Genomic DNA, 19676 nt, shown 5'->3' on the forward strand with positions numbered 1-19676 from the left:
CACCCAGAGATCCTAGTGTCCGATTTCAACTTATTTTTGATTTTAAGTAGAAAAAAATTCTGTTCGTGTAATAAATCAAAGGCCGATATAAAATTAAAATTAATTAAAAAATGACTTGAATTGAAATTAATAAGATATACTCTTCTGAAAACCTTCTTTTGTTATAATTTTTTTGATTAAAAATCAAGTACATCACTCAACTGAGTAATCTATCATATTTATTTTATTACATTTTTAATAACTCGTAAAAATTTTAAATTATAAAATTATTAAGGCGGACAATTTAATTTGTGAACTTATAACATTAACCACCATAAGTCATAAGTTATTATTTTAAATTTACCAATACCAAAAACACAATAAACGTGATTAGTTTTTCTAATAGAGTATAAGGGGGCGAGAGGCGCAATAAATCTATTATCGACATCAATACAAAAACCATGAGTGCTGAGTAAATGGAAAAGAAGAAAGCATATTGAGGAAGACAGAAAATGTGTAGGGAATCATCCGGTACAGTCTAGTCTAGTCGAGGGTATTGTAATCAAGTCATCTGGTGAGATGTGATGTACAGAGAAATGATTGGGAGTGACAAGTCCTGTCCTATGTTATCGACCTGTCTCGTTTTAAGCATCATTGTGTTTTCACTCTCATAATTATGAATCGCATTCCAAGATTAACCCGCATCTGCCGCCTAAACTTCATGTCCTCTAATGCATCAACCCTTTGAGCACACGGGCAGAATGTTAAACCCTTGCTCTGCATTGCACAAAATTTAGACCAGTTGCTCTTTTTATTTCTTTCTTACTGCACTTTTAGGGTTTGTCGTCAATGAACAGAAAGCGGAATCTCAATTACATGTGATGGTATTTGGATCAGTAATTTTGATTTGGATGGAAAACCTCATTCCTATAACTAAATAAATCCTTACCTACATCCTCTTTGGGATTCCTACAGCTCTTCAGGATTACGAGACATGGTCATACCCATTTTACGCCATTTTCAGTTTGGTTTTGTAGTCTCATGGAATGGTTAAACTTCTAGCCTACCAACTGCAAAGAGGCCACAAAAAAAAAAAATATTTACATGACACCGACCTAATAGCTCCATCCTACGATGCATTTAAGTATTTGAGCATATCCTAACTGCACCCATAAATCGAGTTGAGGACAATAAAAAGTAAAAGCAGAAAACAACAGGCTTACACAACAGGTATAAAGAATAATATAAGAGCTAGCCATTTAATTTCCTTGTACAAAACAATAATGAAAAGGAAAAATAACGACAAATCTATAACTAAAAAAAAAAAAGGAAGTATAATAATCCTATTAGGTTTAATAGTATCAGAGTAATACGATAAACTAGATGCCCTGCAAGTTAGCAGCCAGATCTTCCCACAAGATTGCAATATATGTTCAACCCAAAAGTTACTGGTTACATCCTCATTTTATGGGTGTAGGAGAGCTACATGTCATTCTAATTCCTCACTTCAACCCAAAATGACAAGGCGAATGCATATGTGCTCACGCACAAAGGTAAAGATAAAATAGCTGGAAGTAGATTGGAAGGATTGAGATGATTGTTTATAAGTTGTTTCCCAATTTCAATGACAGCCTACTCTCTTCGTCATCAACATTACGGGCACTTCCTATTTTTTTTTTTTTTACGGGGCAGTTGAATGCGCAAGGAGAAACCTCAAAATGTGTGGGGAAAAAGCTCTCCAGCCAAAACCGAATTGTGAACCCAAGTGATATAACTTCCGATCTGGACCCATTTCTATGCATAATACATATACAAACTGTTTGCAGCAGCACATGCTATTGAGTTTTCACTAGGATGCCATGCCAAATGGAGCAACTTGGTTGTGAAATCAAATGAATTTCCATTGGCATCAACTCCTGGGCTTTCAGCACCTGTTAGAATATTACATATTTGTAAAAACATAGTCAGGATAAAATGTAAAATGAGAGAAAAGGACAGTTGAGAATGCATTGACCTCGTCTAACAACACGAGTTAAACTGCTGCTCAAGGATCTAGTAGGCCTAGCAGGTGTCTGAACTTGTCGCCTGTGGAAAGAATAATCAAAACATTTAGCATCAATACTTAAAGCCACTGAGATAGATAAACCAAGGTTGTCATGACCCAAAGCAAAGACGTAAAATGAACTGTCACGAAGATATGTTGGTAAGCTCGTCAAATCGTTCACAATGTACTTTGTTATTTTTACATATGCACACACACACAAACACACATATCATTTCCATAGTACAATTTAAGAAAGAAAACCTGAAACAACATAAATAACTGTTTTTCTTTTTATTTTTGGCTGCACTTATCCAATTCAAGAAATGGTGACGCAGAGTCAATTTGACTATTAAACATATTTTATTTTTTTTTGCTAAATGACTATTAAACATATTTAAGCAGCAATATATTGAAGGAGCAAGTCAATTCAGTTATCCATTGACAATATATTTGTCACATCACCTCATGGGATTTTTGCTAGCTTCCAACGTAGTTGCTTCAGTACTACCATCGATAGATCCAAACACTCGGAACAAATTACTGTAATTTTATAAAATTTATCAGATAACATGATGATAGTGGCAATATACATAACTAAAGAGTTGCGTCAGACCTGTAAGAACCAGTTGCTACCCGCTGACCATCTCCGCTTAAGCAACACTCAAATTTATCAAAGATGGAGTCATTTTCATATAAATCACATAGCTGCATTAATTCATCGTTAAATATTATTAATTTAATTGCAAAAATATAGCAGCAGGGTTTTTCTTATAGTGATCCAGATATGATCACCTTTGGTCTTAGATACTCGTGAACCTGGAAGGTTGAAACTGGGCCCGAATCCATATTGATATCCCACAACTAACACCAAGAAAAGATGTAAAACTGTTAGAATCTAGATAGCAGTAATGCATATTTGCGTGTGCTCACGCATGTCAGTGAAAGAGTGGGAGAGGGAGGGAGAGAGCGAGAGGGCGGGAGAGAGGGAGAGGGAGAGGGGGGGGGGACTTTATACTACTCTTGCAAAAACTATACTAGCTCTCTGATAGAAGCAGGAATAACAGACTCAAGACATCCATATCCATTGGATAATAATTTTTGTTTCTTTCAAGAAAACCTGTTGGATGAAAGCTGAGTCATATATATATATATATATATATATATATATATATGGGTGTGTGTGTGTGTGTGTAAATATATTAGGCAGATTAAAATACTGTAATAGCTTTAAACAGAAATTATAACACAGTGCACAACCAAGATCGCCCTGGCTTATTGACTGCCATCATCTGGATGAACTGCTACGCACTTTTTTGAAAAATAGACGAACCAAAGACAGTACTGCTTATCGGATACCATATACATCTTAATATCCATCTCCTCAGATACAGGATATAAGATGCTACAATTAGATAAATTCATAATAACTTTATCACTGAGTCAATAGCAAACAAAGATATCAAACCTTAAGGGTCATATAATCACGACTTAAGATATATCTTCCTTCTTTTCCAAACTTAATATCAGAAATAGAGGCGATTATCTCAGTGAAAAAAGATCTTGTACCAGGTGCTTCCGGTTCTTCGAATCTGTAGAAATTAGATACCAAGATCATAAATAGTGCAGATTGACAAATATAAACTCCACAAGTGAGGACTAAGGCTTACAGTTTACAATGCGTGTCGCACAAAGCTGATTGTCGCAAATCAATAAGACGAATCGACCCTTTCGAGCTACTATATGCCAACGTGTTGCAATGCGTAGGATGAAACTCTGCTGAGGTTATCACCTCTGCGACCAAAAATGTATACACATAATCGCTTGATAGAATAAAAAAGTAATAGAACTGCTTGTTTGGTGAAGATGAGGAGTTCTATTTTAGAAGAGCGTGTTCATAAAATCACAATCCATTGGTATTTTCACAATCATACCAGTTAGATCCTCCATATTTGCAGGTTTCACATCAACAATATTGAAACTCTGATTACTTATTTCTAAGTTCCATAAATTTATCCGCAAATCATCCGCTGAAACAAATGTTTCCCCATCACTGAAAGGTAAATAGCAGAACAGAGTAAGAAATATAAAAACCGAATTGCTATCGAATACACACTACTAGAGTATACACTAAGGAAAATGAAGCTAAGCTGCTAAGCATATAACAACATACATTCTAAATGGACAAAAAGTAATTATTAAAGGAGTACATCATCAACGTTTAATATCCTATATATTTTTTTTGGAGATTTTTTTTCCTTTTTTTTTGGGGGGGGGGGGGGGGGGGGGGGGGGGGGGGGGGGGGGGGGGGGTGATTCCCCACAATTCAAACCATCTTATGTGTATAAACTATAAATTTTATATTCCTTCACAACACAAAAATATATTCAGGCCATCATCATAATATTTAACAAACCTTATAGGCTACTATTGAGATCATTTTGCTGTGCCGAGGAGAAAATCATGTACCACACACACACACAAATATATATAGGTTGAGTCTCAGTGAGTAACTCCATATACTAGTAACCTAGTAACTATCTTTAAAATTACTCGTATAATTATAAAAATAAACGGTCCTGATTTGTGACTAAGAAAGAAAGACATAATTATCATGTCCTGAAATTTTAGCAAATCAATAGATAGAAAAACAGCAGAACACTGAACACGTGCATGACTTTCTGTATTAAATTCTTAACTGACTGACGTCACAAAACAATTCTAATACGAAAATGATAACAAAAAAAAAATCTATATTGAGCAAAATACAACACACAACATTCATAAACTTTTCAAAACAAATAATAAACATTACAAGAACTATAAAAGTCATAAACCATAATATATCAAATTAAACACAAATATCATAGATTTAATACAAAAAAGAAAACAAAGAATACCTTGTTAATATAGAACATATAATATTTATGACATACAAGAATTCAAAGAACATTCGCGAAAATTACCTTACTTAAAAAATACATGACACAAAAGATGTATACAGAAGTAAGAATGCATATAAATTTTTATATCACATTATAAAAAAAAAAAAGATATACCGAATTTATATGTCACATAATTTTTTTTATAATAATTCGCGAACACCCAAAAAATTAAAGGATGCACAAAAAATAGTCAATTTATAGAACACACAAAAAATAATAAGAACAAACAATTATAAAACTCACATTAAATATTCAAAATCTAAAAAAATGTTGGCGGTGTAAAAGAAGTTTGAAAACAAATCAGCAATTGCACACACTAGTAATCATATGTATTCATAAGACTTGTGTATAGTATACTTATAACTGATATGAACTTTACATCCCATCCACTGATACATATATAATCTAGCCGTTTTTCACTGAGTTACCGAGTTAAGAGATCACAGCACCTAGCATGTAAGATAATTTTGTTTCTTTTCTATATATACGATCAGGATTAATTGTGTTCTGTGTGTTTTAGAGAATCTGTTCATGGATATAAATATTTTCTAGATATATTCATTTACTCTTTACACTCGATTTGGTCATTAATTTACTATCACGGAAGAGAATAATATAATAACTTGCATGGAAGAAAGGTGCAGTAACTACTATTACTCATGAGTAAATGTGTCATCAAGCCATTGAAACATAAAATCAGAATGATAGCAAAGATAATATCACATAAGGAGTTACACCTGTTATTTGAAATTGAGTTAATATGATAGTCATGTGCATGGGCATATACTCTTCTACATCGTGCCATGAGGCTGGTCTCATTGCTCGTCACCTACAAATTGTAATTAATATGAGTTAAACATGTGAATTTAGGTTTACAAGTTTGAGTATCATTCTTAAGTGTAAAATGCACTGTATTGTATCCTACATTCACACACATTTCAAAATATATATTCAATAAAAAACCTGCATGGAGCAAAAATGGATGTTTTCAACTTGAAGTAACACTCTGAAATGAGTGTTCATTTACAAAATTACAAAAACTGGTTTCAAGTAACCCTCTGATCTGGATACCTCGTGACCAAGTATGTTTTTTCCACTTCAACTGTGGCGGCAAAAATGTAGATGTAGTGAAACATATAACTAGAAGCTGTCAAATCAAGTGGAGAACACAAGTAATAACAAATACTCAAAAGGGGAGAAAACTCGAGGACAACAGGATTTGCTCATGCATAAATTCAAGTGCAGGACAATACAGTAAAACAAAGCTTAACCAACAACAAGAGAGTGTCCACCAAAATTATTCTAAACAATCCGGACATACAAATTGATATATTTCTGTTATCCTACATAACATTAATTAATGTTATGACTAATCATATTGTTTGCTTTGACATATATTAGTGCATTAACAAAAGATGATCAGGTAAAGTACAAATACCACAGGCAAACGAAGGGATGGAATCCCCCCTGGAGGGAACGAAAATTGATTGTTTGGTGTATCTGAACATCCTCCATTTGCAAGATACGAGCTTTGGCTGGAAGAAACACTAGAACTGTTCCCAGTACTTTTAGCAAGGTCCAAGTTCATCTCAGAGATCTTTTTGACCTTTCTCTCTTGAACCTATTAAACAAAGTATGACAGGTACAGGAGATCATTATTCCGCAAATATGGACCAGAAATATAATTAATAATCTCGCAAGAGCCTTTACGATTAGCAGAATTTTCAGCTGTAAGCACTTTCTATCCTATAATAACTAATAAGCATCATGTCTAGCTTTACAGATATAAACTTTCTAGTTCTCTCAAGTAGTCTCATTATTTAGTCATGTGTGATTGTCTCTACATGCAAAAAGAACACATCAACTCTGCATTCACTCTAGTTGTACAAAAGAGCCTTTGTAACCATTTATATTTTCCAAAAGATTTCAATATCTGTAAAGACCATAATTACTACGAGCCAACAGAGCATACATTCAAATAATAAAATGAAGGGAATCAATTCAAACATCAGTCGAACTATGAGCTGCAACTCAAATTGAGTTAGATCAGGACATTATGATGAATTGTTATATATACATATACATGTACATACACACACACACACGCAGATATATATATTAAGAAATACAGTTCTAATGAATCTAGACAGTGAGATAAATTTCAGATCTTTTGCAATCCAAAAATGTATACCTGAATTCCAGCCAAATATATGTTTCTACAAAGAGATTGTTCTGGCCTGATACTTGATTATTACAAGTACAGTTACATAAAAATTTCACTTAGTAATATATATAACTATTATTTTTTGTCAAACGTTGAAACCATATCCAATAACATATTTTATAATAATAATAATTAGTAATAATGTATATGTTATAACTTCTGGTTAGTCTACTAATCAGATATAACAAGTAACATATAAAGCAATTTTAAGAGGGTTGGGGTCGGAGTTGTTTTCAATATATATAGCAGAAAATATGCATGTTGCTTATAGAAACAGAAATTGCCGGTATGCTCGGACCCCAAAAGATAATAAACCATCTACCTTCCAGTACTTAATGGTCTTGTCGTTAGTAGACAAAAGAAATAATGCACCATTGGCTGTTTGGCACCATCTAATTTTGTTGATTTTCTCCTCGATCTCTAAACTCTTTAGATAATCAAACTGGATGAAAGACACGAAACGTTAATGAAACAAAACAGTCTAAATTAGTTCAGGTCATATTAGTCTGCCTTCTGAACATAAAGCAACATACCTCTGGTTCATGGCTCTGAAACTCGGTCTTGTAGCGAAACTCTGGATGCCTACTGACCGGATAATCTATCTTCTCCAAATCCTTTCTGCTACTACCATGCTATGTACAGTAAGAAAATAATTCAAGATTTGGAAGGAAAAGAAAATGAAGGGAAATTTAGACTCGGCATATAATCTTCAGGCTCAAGTAATAAAATAACCTCTTTTGTGTCAGTCCTTTCAAATAACACTACTCTACCCCCACGATCACCAGTAGCAAGATGGTCACCAGATTTATCGAACTCAATAGCTGATATAATATCAACTGCAAAGTTGATAAAAACAAAGCAGTAAACCTTAGCTTACCAAGATACACTTCGCAAAACAGCGAAATCCAGAAATTGTGCAACGGAGAATTAACAGTATCCCAGAAGTGCATTTAAGATCTATCACATTTGTCATCATTCAACATGGACATGGTTGTAAACAAAGGATAGAGAAGGAAAATGTATGACTTTACAACACAAGGCACATTTTGCTTCTTGAAAACAGATAAATGAAATACCTATATAATATTTAATTTAACAGCTATAGGAAATGGTATCAGCACGGTAAAACTAGAGATATCAAAAAATAACAAAAATTACTATCCAGGTGACATAGAATATATCTATGAATGACTTTCTATTTCAAAGGTTAAAAATGACTTAAATACTTGCAAGGTAAATATTTCCTACACAGATGACTGCACTAACTATAAATCACATCTTGTATAAAGTATAATAAATCAAAGAAAGCACTTAGGGAAATATAATCAATTGCGGATGGCAACGGATCAGGTTTATCTAAATCCAAATATTTTGGGTCTTAAAATTAAATTCAAATCCAAAACTCAATATCCAAATCCATCGGGTTTATTCAGGTATTTAAAATCTTTCTCCCTCCGTCCCAATGAGTTATATATACATACGGGGTGTGGCACGGAGGTTAAAAAAAATGTAATTTAGTGAAGCGAAGTAATAAAAGTAGGTAAAGTGGTGGGACCAACTAATATTTAATGTATAAAATGGATGTATTGTGAGTAAAGTGGTGGGACCAACTAATATTTACTGTATAAACTATAAAGTAGGTGTAGTGAAAGTAGTGGGTGTAGTTAAATTTTTATATTATAGATTCTTACTACTTTTGGAATGTATACAATTGATGGGATGTCCCAAAAAGTAAATTGTATAGAAATGAGTGGGACGGAGGGAATAATATGATTATATAGTAAAGTACAATATACCAGGTACGAGAATTTAATACTTTTTAAGCGAGAAAAAAAATGTTATATATAAACGATTAAGTTTCATTAGTAATAATATATGAAATAATTTAAGGATAATAAATCGTTATGATTTTATGAGAGAACCAAATAATTTACTTTACAAAAACGAATCAACTTATTTGACTATCGAGTAATAAAGAAATAAAGAAATAAATGAATATATAACGTTGTAACTTATAACTAATATATATATATATATATATATATATATATATATATAGGGTCCTACTCTGGTACAAACCATCTTAGCGTACAAACTACAAACTAAAATTAAAAAGTCTCTAAATCAAATTGAAATATAGCACATATGGTATGGAAATTGATCGTTGCGAGATGAACAAAAATACAGTGAAGTCGGATTTCAAAAAATGTTCACCGATTAACGGGAAAATTCAAATTAAAAACGGAGGGGAATCTGCGGATCATGTGTGACAGGGTGTATATTAACTGGTGTGTGGTTGCCCCTGCGGGGCCATTGGATTAGATTCATCCAAGGGCTTATATTAAGTTTGTAGTTTGTACACTAACTTAGTTTGTATTTGAGCACTTCCCTATATATATATATATATATATATATATATATATATATCGGGTTTCAAGTTTGGATTGGATTCGGATTGAGTTTCGGTCCGTTACACATCAAATCCAAATCCAAACTCTTTAAAGAATCTAGTCTAAGAAATAAATCCACATCCAAATCCACAATTTCAGGTTCTCGAATATCCACTTGGGTCACCATAGATCAAGTATCCATCAAATCAGATTATTTTGTCATCCTTAGTTTGGTTGAGGTTAAAGGTGGAGCTAAAATCATATATTGTATTAACGGATTTTTAAAATGTGTAGCAGAAACTATAATTAACAACCCAACTACCGAAACCAAGCAGTTTGGGTTTCGGTTGCTCTGGAACCACAGCTAAATTGTTTTCAATATTATCGACATCATTATACAAGAGACACAAAAATTCATGGAGCCTAGACGCAAACGCTAGATGCACATTTTACAATTTATTTTAATAATAATTTAGGGTATATATTTACATAGGTTTTTAACATAATTTATACTTCAGAAAATATTAAATCACACTTTTGGGGCACACTCTGTTTATTCATATTTTGCTCAAGAGACTTGCAATACTGTAGTTCAAAATTGAGCACTTGAAATATTAATTTTTGTATTTCATTACACTTTGTTGCATTCCTTTAATTTGGTTTCCGTTAGTAATTCGGGGAGAAAATGCATTTTCTGTACTTGCAATTTATTCAAAAGAGACCACTAGCGGTATTACATTTCAAAATATTAAGTAAAGTCCGAATATATTAAGTGCACTTCACGTAAAGTGCGGGTACATAAAGTACACTTTACACCCCAAATCACTAACGGAGTTAACCCAAACAGCCGGAATACAACAAATTGCAATCAATTATAAACATTGATTTTAAATTATGTTATTGTAACTGGCGTCTTGAGTAAAGTGCGAGTATACAAAGTGCACTAGACTCTTTGAGTTTTATAGGCTGAATTCCAGGCTTCCAACGTTATTAAAGCAAGCCTGATGCCATGCATACTTGGTTCTATTTGATTGTATTACTGTATTATAGCATCAAATGCAGAAAAAAAATCAACATTGTCAAAGGAGACTTGTCTTGATGGCTGACTGTTTCACTACTACCGAACACGATGAAATAATGCAATGCACATGTATACAAGCAATAAAAGTCGGGAGCGGAAGGGACTCTGTGTTATGATTAAGATGTATACATACATACACACACACACACACACACACACACACACACACACACACACACACACACATATATATATATATATATATATATATATATAGAGAGAGAGAGAGAGAGAGAGAGAGAGAGAGCACTGTTAAATCCTCTTTTTGGTAAACATTTTTATAAAGAGAATGTGGATATGGAACACATAATAATCACGTGTCAAGAAGAGTGATAAGACATGTTTGCAAACCTATCATAATGATCTACTGACGCATAATACTACATGGTAGTAACATTAAACTTTAAAGTGCTATCTTAACATCATCCAGATTCTGGACATATAGTGCGGGAGAAATTTATCCGTGTGCAGTACCCCTGAAAGAATGGGATGGAAGGATATGCATAACTCAGAGCCTCAGAATTGAAGAAACATAATTAGATTTACATCTCTCCATTCTTTTTGTTTCATCTCCTATAGAGGGGATATATAAACTTTGATTGCATAAAAATCGAACCTGTGCGAGATGTGACATGTTACAATGCTCTAAAGACAAGAACATATAATACTTTAACAAACTACTTATGCAGCTTCAAGTAACCAGGTACTCAGTAGTAATCAAACTGACTGGCCAATTAGTGCTCACTTATAAGCTAAAGAGTACTTCATAAGGGGCAGACCAGCACTGTAGTTTTAGAGTCCAAAAATCCAAATCATTAAGACACAAGAATGTGTAGCCCGGAGATCCAAAATGAAATCAATAACATCAAACTACAGTTATTAAAACATAAAACTACTACCAATACACATAACCATACGAGTAAGCAAAGAGCCGAAGTTCACCAACATACATATCCAACAATCAATATATCTAACACTGGATATACTTCATCGAATAAATCAATAACAAATTTCGATCAGCAATTAAAAATAGATCAGTCACACTTAATCAAACCCTAATTAATCAACAAAATTACGGATCCAATACGAGTAAGCATTTCATACCTTCCTGAACTTCCTCGCCGGCGGTACGTTCACCGAACACCTGAGAAAATTTCCACTCTAGCGGTGGTAGTGGACCCGCCGGAGCTGCCGCGACCTCTCCAACACCACCGTTCATATCCTGTTACAAACTATCTGTCTCCGTGTGTGTTTTGTAATCAAAGAGCAATTAAATTAATAGATGCGAATCCGGAAACAAATGAATCGTATTCGGCGATCGGATATGATCGCAGCTTAATAGAATCAAATGATTAAGTAATGCATCGAGAGTAATTATATATGGTATTGTGCTGCGGCTTCAAGATTCAATCAATTTACAAAGTCGAATACGAACAAGAGGACGATGAACATAGATTGGGATTTTCTATGGATTTCGAGGGTAGATGTGTAATTGCAACTAGTGAACCGTTCTGGAAGATAGAAAATGGAATACAGTTTCTTCCTCTATCAATCATACATAACTCACTTTTCGTCCTTTTATATTTTTGCCTCTGCTTGCTTTCTCCGTTTATATGCGTGCTAAACGCAATCGAAAATAATTTATATGAATTGTTTATATTTAGAAATTTTTAACAAATATCCATATCTAAAAAAAAATTTACAAAAATATTATAGTTTCTAAAACATAGCAAAATATTCAAATAAAAAATTAATTTTTTAAAAAAAATTACAAAAATACTATCTTACATTCACCCAGGAGAATGTGACCTACTCATATAACTCATGGCACTATGGCAGTGCATCCACTTCTAGCCTATATTTCACTTTAAATCTCGTAAACGAAAGGCCCACCAATTTAGCTGTGACAAAACCCACGAGATCGTGATTTCAACGACACGGTCATTAGGCAAGACAAGATTGGGCTTGGACTGATCAATTATCTCCTTCGTCTAGGACCAAGCCCTTTCTCCTTATCTCCTTATCTCCAAAATATATTATAATCGAGGACAATGAGTGTATATTTTTTGACGGAAAAATGTGAATTTAATAAGTTAATGAAACCGTCGAAAGGTCAATTACAACCTTATTATAAAACAAAAAATAAGCTAAACATATAGTCGTCTTGTTTAACACATATAATATTTAAATTTTTTAATTTATAGAGTATTACAATCAAATCTCGAGCAATCCAACGTAGAACAGTTGTGAAAATAGCAATTAGCAGTATCACACCTTCACATAGGCATCATCTCTAATCTAATATTCACAATTATCACTCACATTAACTAGATCAATATATGATTCCAAAATATGAACAACTTTCTGTCATAAACACTCGTTGTAGGCTACGCTGGGCTGTAGCCCAGTGCAATAAAAAGAAATTTCAAATTTTAGCTCAGGACAAATTAAGCCTAACCCATTTGTTTTTATATAAAACATTCAGTTAAAGAAGAAAACAAATTAAAAACACATGAAAATAAGGCTGCACTTAGGTTTGCAAGTAGGGAGAAGTACCCGGAAGAGTAGATTAGAGATTTATGGATAGTAACAACAAGATCAAGTAAGATATGTCTTTCGGTAAGAAATTTTTTCGAAACTAGCCTAGATGAAATATATTTTCTGGCTTCGCTCTTGGTCATAAAAGGGGAACTCTTACGATATTTACCATCGTTATCATATTCTATGCAAATCTTACGAATCACTCAAAATGATCATAAATTGAAAGGCCGAATGAAATATTTACTATTTTAAAAGTTTCATCACAGTACTGTAAATCGATTTAAATTTTAGCGAAATCCATGACGTTTATTTAAAAATCAATCAGTATTAATATATAGTAAATCCTAAAGTTGCCACTTTTTGAAAACACTAACACAATCTCTGTAAGCATCCACCCATTGTTGCATCCAATCTATAGGTGCAAAGAACAAACCTAATTCAAACCGGCTAATCTTGTTAGTGATATATTCAAACCTTGTACGTACAATAAAACTACTACCATCATTCAATCTTTTTAGCATCTTTAAGAAAAAGTATTTCCAATGTAAGCCTCACGTTTATCTTTTGTGTAGCTAATTAACTGTTGCAGGTCCAATTATTTACGTACAAGCTTTCTTTAGCAATTTATCAAAAAATATCATATCATCATTTGTGTTGCCAGAAAGGTTGCCTGAGGGGTAAGAAATCTTTTATATTATTGGAGTGGTCAATAAGGTATAGAGAAATATTGTAAAAAATAAAGCTGCTTAAAATATTAAAAGAGGCCTACAGAAAGCATTTTTAAGAAGTTTAGCCAAACACTCACGGTATATAACTCTACTTTCTGAAATTTGAAATAAGTCCATATATCGAATATTTATGCTGTGCTCAAACGCAACTCGATCCAGAAATAGAATATTAAAGTGCTAAAATTTACGGCAATCGCACTGACAGGAAAAACCAGACAGTAAAACCTGACTCGGAGAAACGAGTAGGTTGATTGAGTGTTCGGGTTTTGAGGGGTACTTAAATTTTTAAGTTGAAAAGGAAAGGAAAAAGTAGAGAAATCCCGTGACGTTGATTAGAAACAAAGAAGAAATAACAACTCCGAGCTAGCAAGCACTTTCATAAGTTTGTTTCGATTATCCCTAATAAGTGGAGATTTAGTACAAGGCAATCACTCAATCATATACTAAAGAACCACTATCTTATGTCACCCACCATACGCCATACATAGCACGGCTCCCCAGCCAACTTTTAGTCTTTTACCGCTTCGACTCGGAGCTTGTTTGCTCTATTTTTATTTGAAATTATTTATAATTTTAAACTAAAAATATAAGTTTTCGTTGATAATTGAAAAACGTAAATATTTAGTCCGATTTAAAGTTAAATAGTATAAAGAAAACCACTTAAACTCATAAAATGATAGGGTACATTCTTTTTAAAAATTTATTTTATTTTTGTGTTTTAATAAAAATTAATTTCATTAAAATCTATCATATATATTTTATTATGTTTTTTATAATTCATAAAATTTTCAAATAGTCTGAATTACACATATATTAACAAGCCTAGCATATGATATGGATAAATTGGTATTAAATGCGGCATCTAGACTCCATGGAAATACACCTGGAAATAGAGATAGAGCTTAAATTAAAAGAACTTGCTTTCGGAATTAATAGCATTACAATTACACCATGTATACTAGACTACTAGTAATTGGTAGCAAGTTCACCCTACCAAAAGAATCGGTGGCAAGTGCTCACCAAGTTGCAAACTATTGAGTATGCATAGAGAACATAAGGGCCTCTAACAAACGATGTATGCTTTATAACCATTTTCTTCTTCTTTTTATCAATTATAACTAACTTTTGAAAAGGGCAAAAATTATATATGAAGAAATATAAAAATTATTACTACAGTTTAACTAAATAGTTATACCGTATAAAAATAATAATTTTATTATACAATTTAGTGATATAGTATTAGATTCATACACAAATTTGTTTAAGGTCAATAGGTCATTAACATGTTAATATGTTTATGTTTGATAGTAATTTTTTTATATAATAATACAATAGTTTTTCATATAATAGAACGTTGATTTTGAGCAAGTATATCACCGGTAAGCAATCATATTGACATTTAATATTTCTTATTTAAGGAAATAGATATTTATATTCAAATAATATATTTTTTATGTGTTTTTAAAAATATATAATTTGTTTATAAAAGAATAAGATAAATATGAACGCATATCACCTATGTATTTAAATATCAATATAATTTTCCATATGAAACCGTGAAAATATACAATTCGTTATGGCGCAATGTAGGGATGATCTCGGTCCGGTTTGGTTCGGTTTGGAGGTGGAACCGGAACCAAACCATACATTAGCGGTTTTTTAAAATCTCAAACCAATCCGTGAACCGCAAACCAATTAACCCGGACCAAGCGGTGCGGTTTTTGATGGTTCGGTTAAGCGGATTGATCGGTTTACGACTAAACCTTATTATAATCAGATATGAGGATTCATTAATAATACTAGAAAATAAAGTATCATTTTGTCTCCATTTACATAATTTCACATAGTTAAATTAAAATAAAAAATTTAGTCTGATAAAATGCATAAACTTGAATCGAAGTTGTGAATTGCTGAATTGATATGACTCCAAGTTGGTATTGATAAGGTAAGTAACTAAACAACAACCCAACAACAAGCATAAACTAAAAAATCAATATATTTATATAGAATTAATATTTTGTATATATATAATATTAAATATTTATATTGTATACATATAAATATGCAGTTCGGTTTTATAACGGGTTGGTTTAATATAAAACCGAAACCAACCCCCAAACCACGGTTTTTTAAATTAGTCGAACCGAAACCATAAACCTCATTCTAGTTTCGGTTTGGATCGGATTAATATCGGATTGGGTTGTGCGGAATTTGCGGGTTAAACGAGACCGTGATCACCCCTACCGCAATGAGTTCTACTGTTCCGTAGTAAATTTTATTATTGGAAATTATATGTTTAATAATCACCTGAAGTTATAAGTCCAGCTTCTGGATTATAAGTTATGAGCAGTCATTCGTACCGTTTGTGTAATAAATCAAGAAGTACTTATAAAAAGTTAGGAATGCTAGCTTTTGTTTCAAGGTTTCTACTTATTTCCCAAACACTTTAATCACTTATAAGTCTTATCTTGCTTATAACTTCTACTCCACTTATTTATTTTAAGCAAAAAACACTTATTTTAAGCTCACCCAAGCGGCCCCTTAGTGTGTAGGAAAAATAAGCACGCTTTTTTCGGATCTTTTAAGTCAGAAGCCAAAAACGAAATGCCTAATTTTTTTAAAAAGAATATCCTGACATCTGTTTTATATTCGGAAATTTTCCTGATTCCCCATTCGAATATAAACACAAACCCGATTCTAGATTTTTTAGAAAAATTTATTTTTATATCCGAAACATTTCCCTCCCGAACCAGAGAGGCCTCCCGCCTCTGAGTTTTAACGTAACGAAGAAGTGATATCTGCAGCCGAGAGAAATCATCAGAGCAGAATACCCGGTATTCCACAAACAAATTGCTAGTGCCTATTGCTATGACTAGCAGTAGGCCCGTATATTTCGCCTATTTGATTTAAATTTGTTATTCATACTTTTAGTGTTGGAATATAACGAATATTCTTCCTATTCCCGCCTCAAACTCCTTAACCAAGATAGTAATTCCCAATATACACCGTCCGATTGTATAAAAAGTGAACCAACGGCCCAGATCTGCACAAACCACTATATCCTTAAGAATCACGACAGTTCTAGACATGGCGGCCAAGTGATAAATATGAAGTGAATAGGCTTTCTCCTTTTTTGCAACTGAGATATACATGCAGATAATTTAAATACGCGCTCAACCATATATTAGAACGAAAGTTTTATTTTTTATAAAATCGAATTAATAAGGTAATATTCGAATGGAATCTTTTGTTAACGCCTTTTCCTCACCTATATAAACCATGTGTCTTCTTGTTTGTATTTCATCTCAAACATAAAAACAACAGCTCCTTGATATATTATCTGTCACCACCGGAAAATCACATCGAATGGCCGGAATAGTGGTGATATTCGACTTCGATAAGACCATCATCGACATTGACAGTGACAACTGGGTCATCGATGGATTGGGTGTCACCGACATGTTCGACCAGCTTCTCACCACCATGCCTTGGAACTCTGCCATGGTTAGTTTCTCTTCCTTGTCTAGCCTTAATTATTTGTACAGGATATGTACTTAAACTATTTTGCTAGCATGCATCTTATTGCACCATGTCACTGTATAGTGGAGCGTTTGGTTCATGACTAACGAGTCTGGTTAACGGAAATCAGAATCTCAATTCTTTGTATAAAGTTTTAGATGGTTAAATCATATCCTTTTCACTTCTTGTATTTTCATGCTATTTCCATTTTCATTCTCATTCCCAATTTTAATCCAAACTCCAGCATATATTTGCACTATTTTTATCGTGTCATTTACACTAACTTCAGTTTTCTTAGATTTCTTGTGGCAGCTTCATTAAGTTTCTTAAGAGTCTAGATAATTCCATAATTCTGTTGGATTTCTTTTCTCAAAAATGGTTTATAAAAACCAACTCTCTTTTATCTCTACCTAATAATAATTCCTTTATGTATGCGGCTCTTCTGGAAAGAAACAACTTTTTAATGAGATATGCTGATTTAGTTTACGTGACAACACTGTTGTATATTTAATTATTATTTATTTATGGAAACATTCACCGTATACAGGACGTTATCATGAAGGAGCTTCATGCGCAAGGAAAGACTATTGAAGACATTGCGGGGGTACTTAAACGGGTTCCAATTCATCCCCGTGTTGTTCCAGCTATTAAAGCAGCTCATTCCTTGGGGTATACTATTTTCATTTCATTCGTCGTATTCTCGATTTTATTTTTTTGACAAATATGATTCATAGTGTTACATTAATTGAGTATCTGTTTACAATTTTCGAAATGAGTCGGAGTCGAAGCCAGGACTTGGAGCAACTGAAGATAGGTCCTTGACCACCTTACTTAATACATGTGCAGGTGTGAGTTGAGGATAGTGAGCGATGCGAATTTGTTCTACATTGAGACGATTCTGAAGCATCTGGAAATTAGCGAATATTTCACGGAAATCAACACCAATCCGGGGTTTGTGGACGAGGAAGGGAAGCTAAGAATCTTGCCTTACGTCGATTTTCATAGTTCTCCGCATGGCTGCAAGAATGTCTGTCCTCCTAACATGTGCAAGGTAAGCTACTACAACATACAGTGAATGTTACACAATCAAACTAACATTATTTATGTATTGCTAATTTTTTGATTATGTTGCATGATTATTTAACAGGGTCTTATCATAGAAAGGATTCAAGCTTCTCTAGAGAAGAACGAGAAGATCATCTATCTGGGAGACGGTGCTGGTGATTTTTGCCCCATGCTGAAGCTAAACGAAGGAAATTACGCGATGCCAAGGAAAGATTTCCCGGTTTGGAAATTAATCTCCGAACAACCTGACCTTGTCAAGGCAAAAATACATGAATGGAGTGACGGGGAGGAACTGGAGCGAGTTTTGTTGGGACTGATTGCGGAAAGTTCACAAGAGGACAAGACTGTTATTGATTCGGCTCCGTTGTTTTCAGCTGATTGCAAGTTCCAGACAATTGCAATGCACAGTCATGAAGCTATGCCACAAGCTCTCTCGGTCCCTCAATAGGGAGTTTGGGAATCTGTGATGTTAGTTTGATTGCTGGGTAATTCTTGAAAGCCCGGCTCAAATAATTACTTGTCTTGTTTTCGTTGTGTGTTGTTTCACCCTATTTGGCAGTTGCACTCGGAGCTTGCTTCTAAGTTCTAACTTGAAGATATCAATAACAATAAGATTTTCACAATAACTCGTGATTTAAATTTGTTGCAACGGAGCCTTTTTCTCCTCAAGACCATGACATCAATACTGCGCGATTTAGCAATAAACAAAAAATAAGAAATACTACGCGGTGGTGCTCAGCAGAGTTTATAAATAATCCGCCTCTCCCCTTTTAAATATCCATTTAAAGTAACTTTTGATGTACAAAAAGTGTTTCTAATTAGTATTATTTATACTTTTTTGTTCGAACAAAAGTATAACTCAAAATATTTAATTCACTGGGAAAAAAAAAGGGCAGAGAATAGCTTATAAGCCAAAATTACAATATTTTTCAACTTGCAAATTGTTATATTTAAAAAAAAAAAAGGCACAAGCTTAACGGTATTATCTTAGCAATCAAGAAGATAAGAATATTCATAAGGGGCACTAAGCAATCAATGTCATTTTTTATTTACTTTAATCACATATATGATCTCATATTCACAAAATAATCAAATTAAGCACGCAGGTAATAGAAAAAGGGAATACAAATCGGTGATGGCAAAATTGCGATTAAAGTGATTAA

General features: G+C 33.3%; 2 protein-coding genes across 2 annotated transcripts; one reads left to right on the plus strand and one right to left on the minus strand.

Moving 5' to 3' along the window:
- Positions 1-1212: 1212 nt before the first annotated feature.
- LOC108209505 (serine/threonine protein phosphatase 2A 55 kDa regulatory subunit B beta isoform) lies at positions 1213-12210 on the minus strand. Its single transcript, XM_017380444.2, has 14 exons — positions 11765-12210; positions 7922-8025; positions 7723-7821; positions 7512-7631; positions 6404-6586; positions 5703-5794; positions 3955-4073; positions 3691-3814; positions 3489-3612; positions 2816-2884; positions 2637-2728; positions 2486-2563; positions 1994-2064; positions 1213-1910 (listed from the first exon to the last, which is right to left on the minus strand). Exons 1-14 carry the CDS (start codon positions 11877-11879, stop codon positions 1774-1776), a joined length of 1527 nt encoding a protein of 508 aa, XP_017235933.1. The 5' UTR covers positions 11880-12210; the 3' UTR covers positions 1213-1773.
- Positions 12211-17213: 5003 nt separating this feature from the next.
- On the plus strand, positions 17214-19139 carry LOC108207915 (inorganic pyrophosphatase 1). The gene is made up of 4 exons (XM_017378346.2): positions 17214-17433; positions 17996-18117; positions 18295-18499; positions 18596-19139. The coding sequence occupies exons 1-4, from the start codon at positions 17296-17298 to the stop codon at positions 18959-18961; spliced, it is 831 nt and encodes a 276-aa protein (XP_017233835.1). The 5' UTR covers positions 17214-17295; the 3' UTR covers positions 18962-19139.
- Positions 19140-19676: the final 537 nt, after the last annotated feature.

The sequence above is a fragment of the Daucus carota genome, chromosome 2, assembly GCF_001625215.2.
Source record: "Daucus carota subsp. sativus chromosome 2, DH1 v3.0, whole genome shotgun sequence".
Taxonomy (NCBI): Eukaryota; Viridiplantae; Streptophyta; class Magnoliopsida; order Apiales; family Apiaceae; genus Daucus; species Daucus carota.